Here is a 15,122-nt window from a genome sequence, read left to right on the forward strand (position 1 = left end):
TGACAGTGGAGTTTGACCCACAACTGACTGACTCATTTATGAGAGCCAGCAACAACGTGCATGGGAGGGTACCGGAACAGCGTACTGAAACCAAGACGGAGGATTTTGTAGATGCGAGAAGGAATCGGGTAGTGGCCAAACTCAACCCAACACAGCTTCTTTTCTTTAATATTTATCATGTCAGCCTGGGACCAATTCTGGTGTTGACAGCAAGTGTAACATACTCTGAAAAGTGACAGAAAAGCAATGGCATAAGGGAGAGACCTGTGTTTTGACATTTATTTTGTAGATTCATGAAGAGACTCTTAGGGCCATTGAGCCCAATCTCAGTCTTCCATTCATCCATTAATATGCTGCATTTTTCCCAGAGGGAAACCCATCATACAGCTTCTAAAATCTTGTATACATATGAGCCTTCAACTCTACTGTCAACTTATGACAACCCTATGAATTTCACAAGGTTTTCTTTCAGGCAAGGAATACTCAGTTACTTCCTCCAAGAGCAAATAGTATTAGTATATCTCAGTTAACAAAGTATATGCCTTCCAGCATTTTATTCTCCAACAGACACTATAATACTGCAGGCAGGAATAACATGGAAAAAACTGGGATAGGTTCTTGCAACACAGCAAAGAGCAGCTTGACATATTTAGCAAACTTTTTATCCAGAACTAACAATATGCACTTGGGAACCAAAACAACCAGGTCAAATAAGCCTTGCAGAAAAAGACATATGGAGTCTTTCGGATATAGCATCCAGGGATAGCTTTTCCTTCACCAACTTTCATGTTTGCTATGATTTCCATTTTGCTGGCCAAACCTACAAATCCGTTTTCCTATAACATGCTGGAGTAAGGCAGGTTTATCTGCCATCCCATTTTCTGATTTATTGTTCAATAAGGGACTTTGGAGGCAGCTGCTGTTTACTTTGCCAGTTGTAGGCAAGCAGTCACAGCTATAATACAATTGGCTAGAACATAATCCCGCTCTTTCCTAGCTCAAGTTTTATTGTCAATTTTACTAAAATAAACCTCCAGCTAGAAAGACGACAAGGAGGAAAAGCAGTGTCTAAGTTGTAAAATGCAGCTTCTTTGTCAGAGGTTTTCATAAGTCCTGTATTTAAAAAGTTACTTCTCAAAAACCCAGAGGGGGAATTAACATCGAAAATGCTCTCCAGAAGACAACTCTTCCACAGAGTCAAATATGTGATACTCTGTAGAAAATCATACACAATAGGTCAGCCTAGGAGAATCAAATCTGTCCTGGAATGGACAATGCCTCCAAAGAAGAGAAAATATCAACTATGGACACTCGTTGTACACTACCATAGAAGATGGGCTCAGACAAGGGTCTGTGCTGCTTCATCAATGGACTTAAGTGTTGTAAGATGACCAAAAGACTTCAGTAAGATCTGCAAATTGGTGCTTACTCTTTCAACTTAAAGGCTTCCTTGGAGAGTTCAGGCTGTAACATTAGAACCATTCTATCTATGGGTTAATTAATGCAGAATTAATTGCATCTGACATCACTTTAGCTATCATGGCTCAATTGTTATGGAATCATGGGAGCTGTAGTTTGGTGAGGTGCCAGCACTCTTCAGAAGAGGAGACCAAAGACCTTGTAAAACTAAGCCACAACATTATGTCAAGGCAGTTTAAGTGGTGTCAAGTTACATTAATTCAATAGTACAGATGTACCACTTATCCCTGTGTTTAGTTAAAGCTACACCAAAACGGCTCACTGTAGCCCCAACAGTCTATGACTTGCCCACTACTTCTCATTTATCCCAGTAAGCTTCTGGAATTGAGCTTGTCTGGATCAAGGGAAGTCATCGTCCTTACTTTTGCTCACACCTCACCTGGAATTATACTGTGTCCAGTTCTGGGCACTGCAATTCGAGAATGCTAATGGCAAGATAAAACATGTCCAGAGAAAGGCAATTAAAATGATCACAGGTGTGGAAGCTCTAGAGATTTTTAAGCACTGGCAGGAAGGTCATCTGTCAGGAGGGCTTGGATTGTGTCTTCCTGAGTGGCAGAATGGGGTTGGACTAAATGGCCTTTGGAATCTTTTCCAACTCTTATTCTAGGATCCCTGTATTGGCTCACCATATCACCAACAATTCTCGACTTGCCAATCTTACAGACCTTCCATCGCCATTATTTCCTCATCTATCTCAGTTTGCCTTCTGTGCTTCAAGCCTGTTCTGTCTGCAATATATCCATGCTGCCAGCAACTTTTCTCCCAGGTTGCCTCACTGAGCAGAAATAATGCCTTGGGCATAATGTCTGGAACAGAGCTTGCCTCCTACTCCTATGCTGGACTCTTGGTCTAACCAAGGTCAGCAACTCCTATATCTTCCAAAGGCACCAATGCCTCATCCCCAGAGGTCACTGCACCAGGAACGTGCTGTCAGGATGAAGTACGGCAAGTGCTGCTTCAGCAACAGAATGCAATTTGCAAGGTTGTGTCTCGGCATCCAAGCCTTCCTTTCCAACCTGCAATAAATTCTTTGACGGAACTGGGGTCCGCAGTCCGATACTGCAAGCTCCAGAGTCAAAGCATCTACTGGATCAAGAGTTCCAGTAGACTGACCTACAAGTAAAGGGGAACCCAGATCATAATAAGTGCTGAGCCTCTGTACAAAACGATACCAAAAAAAGACACAGTTTAAGAATTAAAAACCCTTTTGGGTACATAGCATTCTCAGGACACTGGTTGGAGAAAGTTTAAGCACAAAAATCCAACTGCAACAATCTGAATTGCAGCAGAGACACACCCCCTCAAAGCCTCAGAGGCTTTAAACCACAGGTATTCAGCCCTCTTCATCCCTTAAGCATTAGCCCAGAGAGGAATGTTAAGGCTAGCGACAAGTACAACCCACTATAAAGGCACAATATCATTCCACTGGAAAAAAAATGTAGATCCCCATAAAGCACTGCTTTTAAATTCAGAGCTTCTGTAGTGCTTTATATGGCCACACAAGAGCAAGCTTAGGGAACCAGCATCATAACTATACATGTCAGCTTGTCGAATAAAATCTAATAATAAGATCCCAATCTGCTTTAAAAGTGTATTAAAACTGTTTGGTACAATCGTTTTTACTTGCACTTAATAACCCTGCTGAAATTCCCCAAAGATTATTATTTTGGCACAATATAGCCCTGTTCCCCAAAGCACACACTTTTCAAGAGTTCTCTTTTTCAGAGACATTTTTACAAAGTTTTATTTTTAAAGGTTGCAGTCAGAGAGATTCTCCGTAAAGATTCCCGAAACATAACTCACATGGTTTAGAATGAATGACAAAAAGACATATACAAAAGGCAGTGTTTCCAGAATTAGAAGGCATCAGACACACAGAAAATAACTATCGGCGAAGCCCGGCACCACCCACAGTTACTAGGAGGAGATTTGCCTGTCACTACCAAGAGCAGACAGACACAGAAAAGCAGACATACAAACGCTCCCGTGGCCTCTTTGCCAGATGAAAAGGACGCACCACGATTTAGCTGCACATTCCACTTATTTAGGAAAAAGCCATACTCATTTACACTCCTTAGAAAAAAAGATACGCTTTGGATAAGGCCGCATGGCCGAAGCATGCCTGCGCATACACACCCCCTTGCATTGACTTTATTATTCCATTTCACAAACTGCTCCACAGTCAGGAGGTCACAAGGAAATGCCTGTTATTATTAATACTACTATTGCAATTTAGGCCAAAAGTCACAGAGGGATTTCAATACTGAATAACTGCCTTTATTACCATACCATTTAATACCATAGCATCATATTATTATAATACTTATATTCCACTTCATCTCTTAACGGAGACTCAAAGCAGCTCCAGCCATCAGGGGCAAGAGGGCACAGTCACAAGAGCAAAGTGACCCACCCAGTATTATTAGTATTATTATTATATTTATTCTCCTTTGTCCCCTCTTAAAGGAGACTCAAGGCAGCTTCTACATCCTGGGAGGAGAGAGGGTAAGAGTAAAGTGACTCGGGCATACTCAAGAACAGATACAAACATACTCAATATGTGCTACCCGTACCCAAGTGTGCAATGCACACACAATATATGCAAATCAAGTGTGAAACAGTTGGCCCTTTCAGCTCCAAAAATCACTAAAATGCACACAATCCCTGGGACACATGCACACATAAAGCTCTCCTTTCCAGAATTCTCCTCCTTCTGTCTTTTTCCTCTATACAAATGCAGCAAAAGCTTGTGCACAAACAGGCAAGAAAACCCAACCCCCCACAAAAAAGCATATGTAGTGCAAAGAGAGAGGGGGTATTGGGTTGTTATGTGGTGTTTTATGTATTTTAAATAGTTTATTAATGGTTTAAATAGTTTAAATATCAAATAGTGTTTGGTTAAATTCTATTTTAGCACTTACGGTATTTAGGCTTTAGATTATACACCCTGTATATTGTATCATTTCTAGCATGGTTATTGAATGATTTAAAATTGTTATTATTTATTTTGTAGTTTTAAAGGGTCTTCTTTCGGAGAGAAGAAAAGGATTATAAGGCATATAATACAACAACAACTGTTCACCGCTTAAAGACTCTGTTAAGAAAAAGCAGTATATAAATATAACAATAATGAAATATCAATCTATATACATATAATATAGAAATAACAGTTCACCACTTAAGCGTCTGTTAAGAGAGAAAAAGTTGTGTATATTTATATTATGATATATGTATATTATTTATTTATTACATTTATATCCTGCCCTTCTCACCCTGAAGGGGACTCAGAGAGGCTTACAAATTAAATTTACATACAATATTATATTATTAGCATAGTACAATGCTAGCAATAAATTACTATATTGTACTATATCAATATCTTGTTATTAGTAATATTACATATAATATATATATAATTATTATTATATTGCATTATTAGTATTATATTGTAGTACAATATATTATTATGAATAGTATATGTATATACAATATATATGTATATATATATATATATATATATATATATATATGTATATCTCTATATTTGCCACCTATGAGTCTGTTAAGAGAGGAAAACCAACATATAAATATAATGATATACATATATACATATACATATAATAGAGTAATAGGTTTCCACTTAAAAGTCTGTTAAGAAAGAAAAGGATCACATAAATACAATAATATAATGAAATATAATATCAAAATATTTCATTATAATAATATTATATTATATTATATAGAATATCCAATATATAATAACAGTTTGCCACTTAAGAGTCTGTTAAGAGAGAAAAAGCACCATATAAATACTATATATATATATATATATATATATATATTATATTACATGTATATGTGTATATATACATATAATATGATATATAAAAAGTTTGCCACTTAAGAGTCTGCAAAGCGAAAAAAGCAGCATGTACACACAAGAATATAATGAAATATTATATATATATAGTTCTTTTAAGAGTGTTGAGAGAAAAAGCAGCATATAAATCCAATGAAATATGTGTGTATGTGTGTATGTATGTATTGTGTGGAAATATATATACATACATACATACATATACATACATATATACACAGTAATAGTTTGCCACTTAAGAGTCTGTTAAAGAGAGGAAAATATATAGTTCATTTAAGAGTGTTGAGAAAAAGCAGCATATAAGTAACAATGAAATATATGTGTATGTGTGTATGTATGTATTGTGTGGAGATATATATACAGTAGAGTCTCACTAATCCAAGCCTCGCTTATCCAAGCCTCTGGATAATCCAAGCCATTTTTGTAGTCAATGTTTCCAATATATCGTGATATTTTGGTGCTAAATTCGTAAATACAGTAATTACAACATAACATTACTGCGTATTGAACTACTTTTTCTGTCAAATTTGTTGTATAACATGAAGTTTTGGTGCTTAATTTGTAAAATCATAACCTAATTTGATGTTTAATAGGCTTTTCCTTGATCAGTCCTTATAATCCAAGATATTTGCTTATCCAAGCTTCTGCCGCCCGTTTAGCTTGGATTAGTGAGACTCTACTGTATATATGTATATATACACATATATACACTGTATACATATATACATAGTAATAGTTTGCCACTTAAGAGTCTGTTAAAGAGAGGAATATATATAGTTCATTTAAGAGTGTTAAGAGAGAAAAAGCAGCGTATAAGTAACAATGAAATATATGTGTATGTGTGTATGTATGTATTGTGTGGATATATATATATATATATATATATATTCTGTATACATATATACACAGTAATAGTTTGCCACTTAAGAGTCTGTTACAGAGAAGAAAAGCAGAATACCATAAATATAATAATGATTAAATATAATAATTCCATTTGCAGTGTGGATGATGGTGCATTCCATGTCCATTTGCAGTGTGGTGACTATTATTATATTTATATTCCACTTTCGCCTGCCCTTGCCTTTGATTGGAAGTGAGATGATCAATGGGATATATCAGTTGAAGGAAGGAAGGCTAGGCCCCAAATCACTCACCAATCACCTCCTGCAGCTCATAGTCATCCTTGTTGATGGACCAAGGCAAAGAGCTGGAGTCCTCAGTAGCAGAAGCAGCAGCAGCAGCAGAAGCCATGGCAAGGACAGCTGCTCCTCCAGCTCCACGAAAGAGAGCAAAGGCTGGGCCAGGCCAGGTTCTTCCAAAGCAGCTGAGGGAAAGAGAAGGAGGGCTTGCCCAGCTGTTGCCTCCTTCTCCTCCTCCTCCTCCTCCTCCTCTTCCTCAGCAGCTACTCCAACCTCCAGCGTCCACTCCCTCCTCCGACTAACAGCAGCCAAACTTAGCCGTGCTCTTCCCACCTGCCCATGCCCAGAAGCGACGTGTCGTCACACGCACACTGGCACGCACGGGTGTGACGCAGGCGCCATCTTGGGCGCGTCTCCACAGCGACCCCCTTTCGGCGCAGCCTCACCCGTTCTTCCCCTATTTGGAGAAAGTATTTATTTCCCTTTCGCCCCCGAAATGTAGATTATGGTGAAGCGGTCCGGCTTTTGACAAGCTTCTGAAGCGATGTGGCGCCACACACAAGATGGCGGAAGAGGCGCCTCAGACGGGGGGAAATTGGAAGGGCGGGAGCATGTGCTTGATGGTGATTGGAGGAAACGTGAGGTGAAAATGGATGTCTTCTACGTCATTGGGTTGTCCAGCTGTCAATCGCGTAGGAACCTCGAATTGGGGCTTGTGTAATGCTGGTGCTGGTTAAGGTCCTATCCAGTTATAACTGCCACTTTAGAACGTTGCCGTGGCGACGTCGATTGGAACCCTGGGAAGTGTAGTTCAGGGAAAAGTGTTGAGGTGGGCTCTAGAGCAAGCTTGGGCCCTCCAGGTGTTTTGGACTCCAACTCCCACAATTCCTAACAGCCGGTAGGCTGTTAGGAATTGTGGGAGTTGGAGTCCAAAACACCTGGAGGGCCAAGGTTAGCCCAGTCCTAGTGTTACAGCCAGGGGGTGCTTTGAATGACAAGAAGCAGGAAAATCGCATTCAAATCACCCCCGACAGATGGCCATCCAGCCTCTGCTTAAAAGCCTCCAAAGAAGGAGCCTTCACTACACTCCGAGGCAGAGAGTTCCACTGCTAAACACAGTGTGATTGTATTGGACACAGTGTGATTCCAGTTGTGGTCTGACCAAGACAGAATAAAGAGGTGGCATGACTTCCCTGGATCTGGACACTAGACTCCTATTTTAAAAGGTAAAGGTTTCCCCTGATGTTAAGTCTAGTCGTATGCCCCCCTTGGCTGAACTTACTGACCGAAAGCTTGGTGGTTCGAATCCGGGAGGAGCTCCCGCTGTTAGCCTCAGCTTCTGCTAACATAGCAGTTTGGAAACATGCAAATGTGAGTAGATCAATAGGTACCACTCTGGTGGAAAAATAATGGTGCTGCATGCAGTCATGCCAGCCACATGACCTTGGAGGTGTCTACGGACAACGCCGGCTCTTCGGTTTAGAAATGGAGATGAGCACCAACCCCCTATTTATGAAGGCCAAAATCCCATTGGCTTTTTTTGCTGCTGCATGACATTGTTGGCTCATGTTTAACTTGTCCACGAGGACTCCAAGATCTTTTTCACGCTCTCTGCTGTTGAGCCAGGCATATCCCATCCTGTATCTGTGCGTTTCTCTTTTTTTTCTGCCTGAGTGGAGCATCCTGCATTTGTCCATGTTGAAACTCATTTTGTTAGTTTTGGCCCAGCTGTAATCTGCTAAGATCATTTTGAATGCTGCTCCTGTCTTCTGGAGTATTGGCTATCCCTCCCAATTTGGTCCCGTCTGCAAACTTGATGATCATACCTTCTAACCCTTCATCTAAGTCTGTCGCACCGCAGGCTAGTTTCACCTTGCTGTATACACCAGGCTGCACACAGGTTGAAGTCTTTTGTAGTTTATTAGGAAATAGAAAATAAATAGTTCTTCAAAAGCAAAAGTAAAGCTCCAAAAGATTGTTACAAAACAAGGCTTCAAAGAATAATCCAAGAAATCATAAGAAATAGACAAGGTCCCATTAGAGCATGACAAAGTCCCATGAACATAAATACACCAAGGCTGCAAGATAATCCAGGAAAACGAGAGGTTGCTTCTTGACTTGAGCGAGAAGTTGCTTTGACAAAGGTTTGTTTCCCAACACACTGTTTTAATACCCTTTGCATAGCATGAAAGCATTTCTTTGGCCTCTGACCTCCATCTTGTTTGCTATTCTCACATTCCTTCGAACCCTGAATTCCAAACGGCCAGCTCGATCTAGAGATTCCGTTTCATCAAGGCCAGCCAGCTCATTGGCATCTGTCTGCATGCAATCAGACTGAGAACTGTCCTCCTTTTCTGAGTCAATTTGCACCTGGCTAGTTTCAGTATCAACATCATTCCCTGCTGTGGGAAAAACTTCCTGTTCCTCATCTTCTACAACAGGGACACTCTGAACCTGAATTCCATAATTCCCATCAGAGTAATTTTGAACCTGAACCCCATAATCCCCATCAGAGTCACTCTGGGGTTCCAGCTGAATCACAACAAAGTCATTAATAAAGATGTTGAACAGAACCCAGGACAGAACCCTGCTTATGGCACTTCACTTGTCACTTCTTTCCAGGATGAAGAAGACATGTTGGTGAGCACCCTTTAAGTTTGTTCATTTAAATGATTACAGAACCACCTAACCATAGTTTTGCCTAGCCCACATTAGACTAGTTTGTTTGCCAGAAGATCACTGGGACCTTGTTGAAGGAAGGGCTCACTGAAATCCAGGTACGTTACATCCACTGTGTCCTCCTCTTCAGGTGTTTTGGAACGTGTAGTATCCTCGACGGAGTACTGGAAATGAAGTCCATTGCGGGGAGGGCGGATGTTATTATTTCGATATTGCAAAACTTCATAAAATGCAAAGGTAAAGGTAAAGGTTTCCCCTGACGTTAAATCTAGTCGTGTCTGACTCCGGGGGTTGGTGCTCATCTCCATTTCTCAGCTGAAGAGCCGGCGTTATCCATAGACACCTCCAGGTCATGTGGCCGGCATGACTGCATGCAGTGTCGTTACCTTCCCACCGGAGAGGTACCTATTGATCTACTCACATTTGCATTTCTTCGAACTGCTAGGTTGGCAGAAGCTGGGGCTAACAGCAGGCACTCACTCCGCTCCCCGGATTCAAACTTGTGACCTTTCGGTCTGCAAGTTCAGCAGCTCAGCGCTTTAACACACTGCGCCACCTGAGGCTCCCTTAAAATGCAAAGAACTTAATTAAATTTATATATATATTAGAATCCATGTTGAATCTATCTTTTTTCGATAACATTAAGATCGCTTATTATGGAAAGAGCTGCGTTGAGCAAAACTCTCGCTTCCGATACTCAAAAGTACTGACTCACGGCTTGAACTTGGCAGCCTTTGTCATGCACTAGAAACAATGGCTGCTGTCATGCTTTGCCCAACCAACAATGCCCGTCCTCTTTGGCTGCAAAATACCCAAGCGATCCTTGGCAAGCCAAAAGCTTGACCATGTCGCTGCTCGTGGGAGATATTTTCTGGTTTGTTAAGCAGACAGGCCCTTGAACCTGGCCTGTGGCTTTGCTAAACCCACCAGGAAGTACCGGGCACCAGCTTTTGTTGCTGTGGTTTGCGAAACCACCAAACCTACTCCTCCCGGCCTGTCTTGTTGTTTGGAACTGCATTGGAGTCACTTGCCCTTCGTTCTTGATGTGGCTTCGGCCATGAATGAGTCCAAGGTTTCCAAAACAAGAGCCAAAAGCTGAGCGTCGCCGGGTGCCAAAGAGGTTTCCTGCACCAATTACTCTCTGTAATGCGGAGCCTTTCAAACGATGGCTGCTCATGCTCTTCTCAGTAAGCCTTTTGCCAGTTCATTTTTCCATTCCCTTTCTACTGGCCTCCCTGTCCATCTCCCATTTTCCTAAACTATGCCAAGCCGGCATCAATTCATAAAGACATACACATAAGAATGTTTTCTGCATGTGCTTTATTGTGGCACTTTGAGCTCAATTTTTTAAAATATTCATTTAGCTGTTAGCAGCAACCTTTTTTGATTCATCCTCTCTCTCTGGGTGTCATGTCTGTATTTGGGGATGAAAACATTCATATTATATTACTGTATATACTCGAGTATAAGCCTAGTTTTTCAGCCCTTTTTTAGGACTGAAAAAACCCTCCGCGGCTTATACTCGGGTGAGGGTCCTGGTGGGCTTATATTCAGGTTGGCTTATACTCAAGTATATATGGTATATTTATTATTTTTCTCTATTATTATTGTTATTGTTACATTTATTATTTTATTCTATTAATTATTATTATTATTACATTTATTATTTTACTCTATTATTGTTGTGACTTTTACATTTATTTTACTCTATTTTTATTATTATTAATAATAACAGTTTGATGTAAAGGTTCAAAAACATTTAAACTACTGATGCCTCAATTAATGTAATTTTATTGCTATCTCGGCTTATACTGGAGTCAATGTTTTCCCAGTTTTTTGTGGTAAAATTAGGTGCCTCAGCTTATATTCGGGTTGGCTTATACTCTAGTATACGGTATATATTATATTTCTCTTTTTTCATACTTTTATTTCCCTTCTCCCTATTGTATGGTAAGATGTTGGTCAATGTGACTTCTATTTGAATTCACACTCAAGTTACATCCACATTGTAGAATTAATGCAGTTTGACACCACTTTAAGTGCCATGGCTCAATGCTATAGAATTCTGGGAGGTGTCATTTGGTGAAGCACCAAATGGCAGCGAAGGCTAAAGACCTTGCAAAACTACAATTCTCAGGATTTCATTGCTTTGAGCCATGGCACTTAAAGTGGTGTCAAGCTGCATTAATTCTACAGTGTAGATGCACCCACATCTCCGTCTCTATTTTCCACAATATACCTGCATACACCATGTGTCCACACCTATTTTGTCCTCAGATAATCTTACTGGGTTTGAACCTAAATCAGTATTTAGTAAACACGTTAATCTGAAATCATTTTAATGTGGCAATCAAAGGATTGTCTTCTTCTGTCCCTTCCTGGCATACTACCTTGTAGTTCTGCCAATGGAGAGAATTAAATGCCATATTTTATTTTCTCTGTCGCAGCTTGGACGCAACTGTACAATCCACAATACAATCTTTTATTAACATCACTCCTTGCGGTTCAATGAAAAAGTCATCTGAAAGCTAATGGAAATGACCCAAGACGCAGCAGCTGAGACAAAAGATCTAATTTTTCTGTATCCATGCGGAGGCAAAATTATAGTGATAAATTATTGACAATTTCCTGTCCTATAATTTTGGCCCCAGTATCTACCACTTATGGCACTTGCTGTGCCTTGCTGATAAGGCTCAGTCTGAAAATATAATATTTTTAAAAATAGGTTATAATTGGGGAGCAATACGTTTTCAATGTTGCTGCATCAACACTCAAAAGGTTTGTGCTAGAGGCAGACAATAATGCATGTAGACAATCTTGCATATTGGAAATTTGCACCAATGCCAGGTATTTAACTTGCTGGGTCACTGTTTCCATTAGTACAATTTCATCTCACTTTATCTGCATTGTCTTTAGCCTTTTCTACCAAAGTGCTGGTGCCACACCAAACTACAACTCACAGGATTCCATAGCACTGAACCACGGAAGTTCAAGTGGCATCAAACTGCATTAATTTTATAGTGTAGATGCAACCTGGGACATGAAATAATTGATTCAAACTGCAGGGAAAGAAATCCCACTGCATATTAGGAAGAACGTTCTTGTGGCAAAAGCTGTTAAGTACTAGAATATGGTGCCTGAGAATGTGCTGAAGTCTCCTTCTTTGGAAGGTTTTTAAACAGTAGCTGGATGGGCATCTGTCGGGAGTGCTTTATGTTTTCCTGCCTGGCAGAATGGGGTTGAATTGGATGGCCCTTGGGGTTACCCTGAGCCTTTGATTTTATTGCACAGTCCACAGAATACAGAAATTTCTTCCTTTTTACAAAAAGTAACTAATTGACTGTGCAAAGTTTGCACAGGTTGAAAATCCAAATATTATTGGTTCTCCATATCCACAGATTCCACATCCACGATTCAACCATCTGTGCCTTGAATTTTTTTTAATTCCCAAAATCGACCCCATGATTTTGCCATTTTAAAGAGAGAGCACCTTTTCACTACACCTTTGTAAATCGTGGTTTTTGAGCATCCATGGATTTGATAAACAGATAAAGGGGGGAGTCTGCAACCAAACCCCAGCAGAAATCAAGGGATCGATGTAAACAAGATTTTCTTCTCTTGAGATGTGTGGATAATAGCCTTGAGAGGCATGCATTTCTTTTTCACCTTTGGTTGCACTTTCAGCTTTCACTGCAGGAACGGAGATAACTTTTTTTTTGCCCACAACATCCATTTAAAAGGGTCTGGGGGGAGGCAGCCTCATTCAATGTCTACTCAGCAAATGTGAGCCTTGCAAAGTGCCCCCCTCCCCTTCTATTATGTAGCCATTGCTTAAAGGCCAAGGACAATGTCACTGCGCTGGCTGACAGCTGCTAAAAATAGGAGCATTTCTGTGTATATAGGGGAGGAAAAAACAAGGAAGGATTAGAGAGTGAAACACATGGCATTCGGGGAGGGAGAAAGCTGGAATGCAGAGAAGAAGCAAGAAGGGTTGCGCATTGGAAATGCTAGGGATGCTCATGGTGGACTTATTTCATTCTTGACATTCATTGTGGGAATTGAAGTCCAAAACACCTGGAGGAAGGGCCAAAGTTTGCCCATGCCTGGTCTACACTAACCATTATAATAGTTTCAAACTGGATTGTATGGCAGATTGTATGGCTGAATTTGGTTTACTAAATCCAACACTATGGTAACATTACTCCTTCTGCAATTTGTTTAGGGCTGGAATCCCACCTAATCTCTGTTGGAAATAGCAACCTTCTCAAACCTTCATTAGTTATTTGTGTATATAATTCAGATGGTTTACTGTGTTGTATATCTGTGTATTGATTTGCAATTTTCCTTAACTCTTTTGTTGTGGAAGGGGCTGCAGACCATGTAATCAGATCTGGGCTTGTTCAGGGTTCTGTATGCTTTTAGAAGTCTGTAGGAATAGAATGCTGTACAGAAGCCATCAAACGCCACTGGATGTTCAGACTAGACAGAGATTCTATTAGACTCTCAGAACAGACATATGCTTTTGATTTTGGACTGTTGATTGTGAGAAAGATACCCGGTGTTACCGACACAGAGAAACTACTTCAAATCCGATTGTAACTGGATTGATAAGCAAAGTACCTCTATGCTAAATACATGAAATTTGTGAGTAAATCAACTTTTAAAGAAGTCTACTTATTTTTGTCTCTTGAAAGCATGATTTAAAAGCAACTATATTTTAAGGGAGAATAGTTTTTTTGGACAACTAAAAAGAACACTTCTGAAACTCTCTCTATATATGTTTGTGAATTGGCGTATCTTTGTTCCTAACAGAACAAAGAGATATCTAAGTTTATCAGTCTAACAGCTAAGGAACCTACCGTAATTGCCTTGCATGAATACTTTTTCCCAAAAGGTTATGACTCTAACAGGTCTTGCTTTACCAAGAGGTTATGGCATCATTTTTCAAAATATTATGACTTTTAACAAGGTCATGCCTTTCCAAAGATTATACAGTCTCCAAAAGGTTATGGGGATTTCCATTTTCCAAAGCTTTATGGAAGAAAGTCAATATTTTTAATTCAGCAAGTGCTAAATGTATATTTGTTGTTGTTGCTGAGTACTTTCAAGCCGTCCCTGACTTTTGGCAACCCAGTCGCATGGCTTTCTGGGGCTCAGAATGTGTGACTTGTCCAGGGTCACCCAAGGGCTTTCATGACCAAGGTGAGATTCGAACCCATGTCTCCAAAGTGGTTCACCATGCTGGCTCCCTATCTATCTATCTATCTATCTATCTATCTATCTATCTATCTATCTATCTATCAATATACACACACCCATAAGAAAAAGCACAGAAAAAGCAGGACCTATGAGTTGTTTTGGATGTGGTTATAATATTCCATTGAGAGTTAACAAATAGCTATGTTAGGAAGAAAAAAGGAATCTGTTCTGCAATAAGGTGTGGTCTCCCAGAATGAAAACTTCTATTACAATCACTTCCATTTAGATATCTTTTCCACAAGTAGTAAATTATTCTAGCTGTTTGTTCCTAGCCAAGGTTGATAGCCCACAGGGGGGAAAATGCTGTGTTAAAGTCCAGGACTTTTAGGAGAACAAGCATAATAGTGAGCGACATTTGCAACATGATTCAATTATTTATAACATAAGGACAGTCCATCGAGAAACTGGTAAATGTGTGTTCCTTGTAGAACAGGACTGGGCAAACTTTGGCCCTCCAGGTGTTTTGGACTTCAACTCCCAAAATTCCTAACAGCCTACCTGGAGGGCCGAAGTTCGCCCATGCCTGTTGTAGATGTACATCCTGTGTGATTGGATGAATTGGGAGTGTGTAAACTACTAGGCAAAGGAAGGGACAATGAAAGAGTATCTTAAAGGTACCAGGTCCTGTCTACTCTTTGGAGATAAGAAGGGCCCTGCTTTGTTTGGACTTGGATGGGAGGCCACCA

The 15,122-nt window shown here is 40.1% G+C and overlaps 1 protein-coding gene across 1 annotated transcript in view; it reads right to left on the reverse strand.

Annotated features, from left to right (window-relative positions):
- Positions 1-7,043, reverse strand: part of oxsr1 (oxidative stress responsive kinase 1) — a 93,621-nt gene extending 86,578 nt beyond the window's left edge. The window contains exon 1 of the mRNA XM_008112201.2: positions 6,514-7,043. Coding sequence (XP_008110408.1) covers positions 6,514-6,610 — 97 coding nt within the window. The 5' untranslated portion in view covers positions 6,611-7,043. The remainder of the gene's footprint in view (positions 1-6,513) is intronic.
- Positions 7,044-15,122: the final 8,079 nt, after the last annotated feature.

Source organism: Anolis carolinensis, chromosome 6, assembly GCF_035594765.1.
Source record: "Anolis carolinensis isolate JA03-04 chromosome 6, rAnoCar3.1.pri, whole genome shotgun sequence".
NCBI lineage: Eukaryota > Metazoa > Chordata > Lepidosauria > Squamata > Dactyloidae > Anolis > Anolis carolinensis.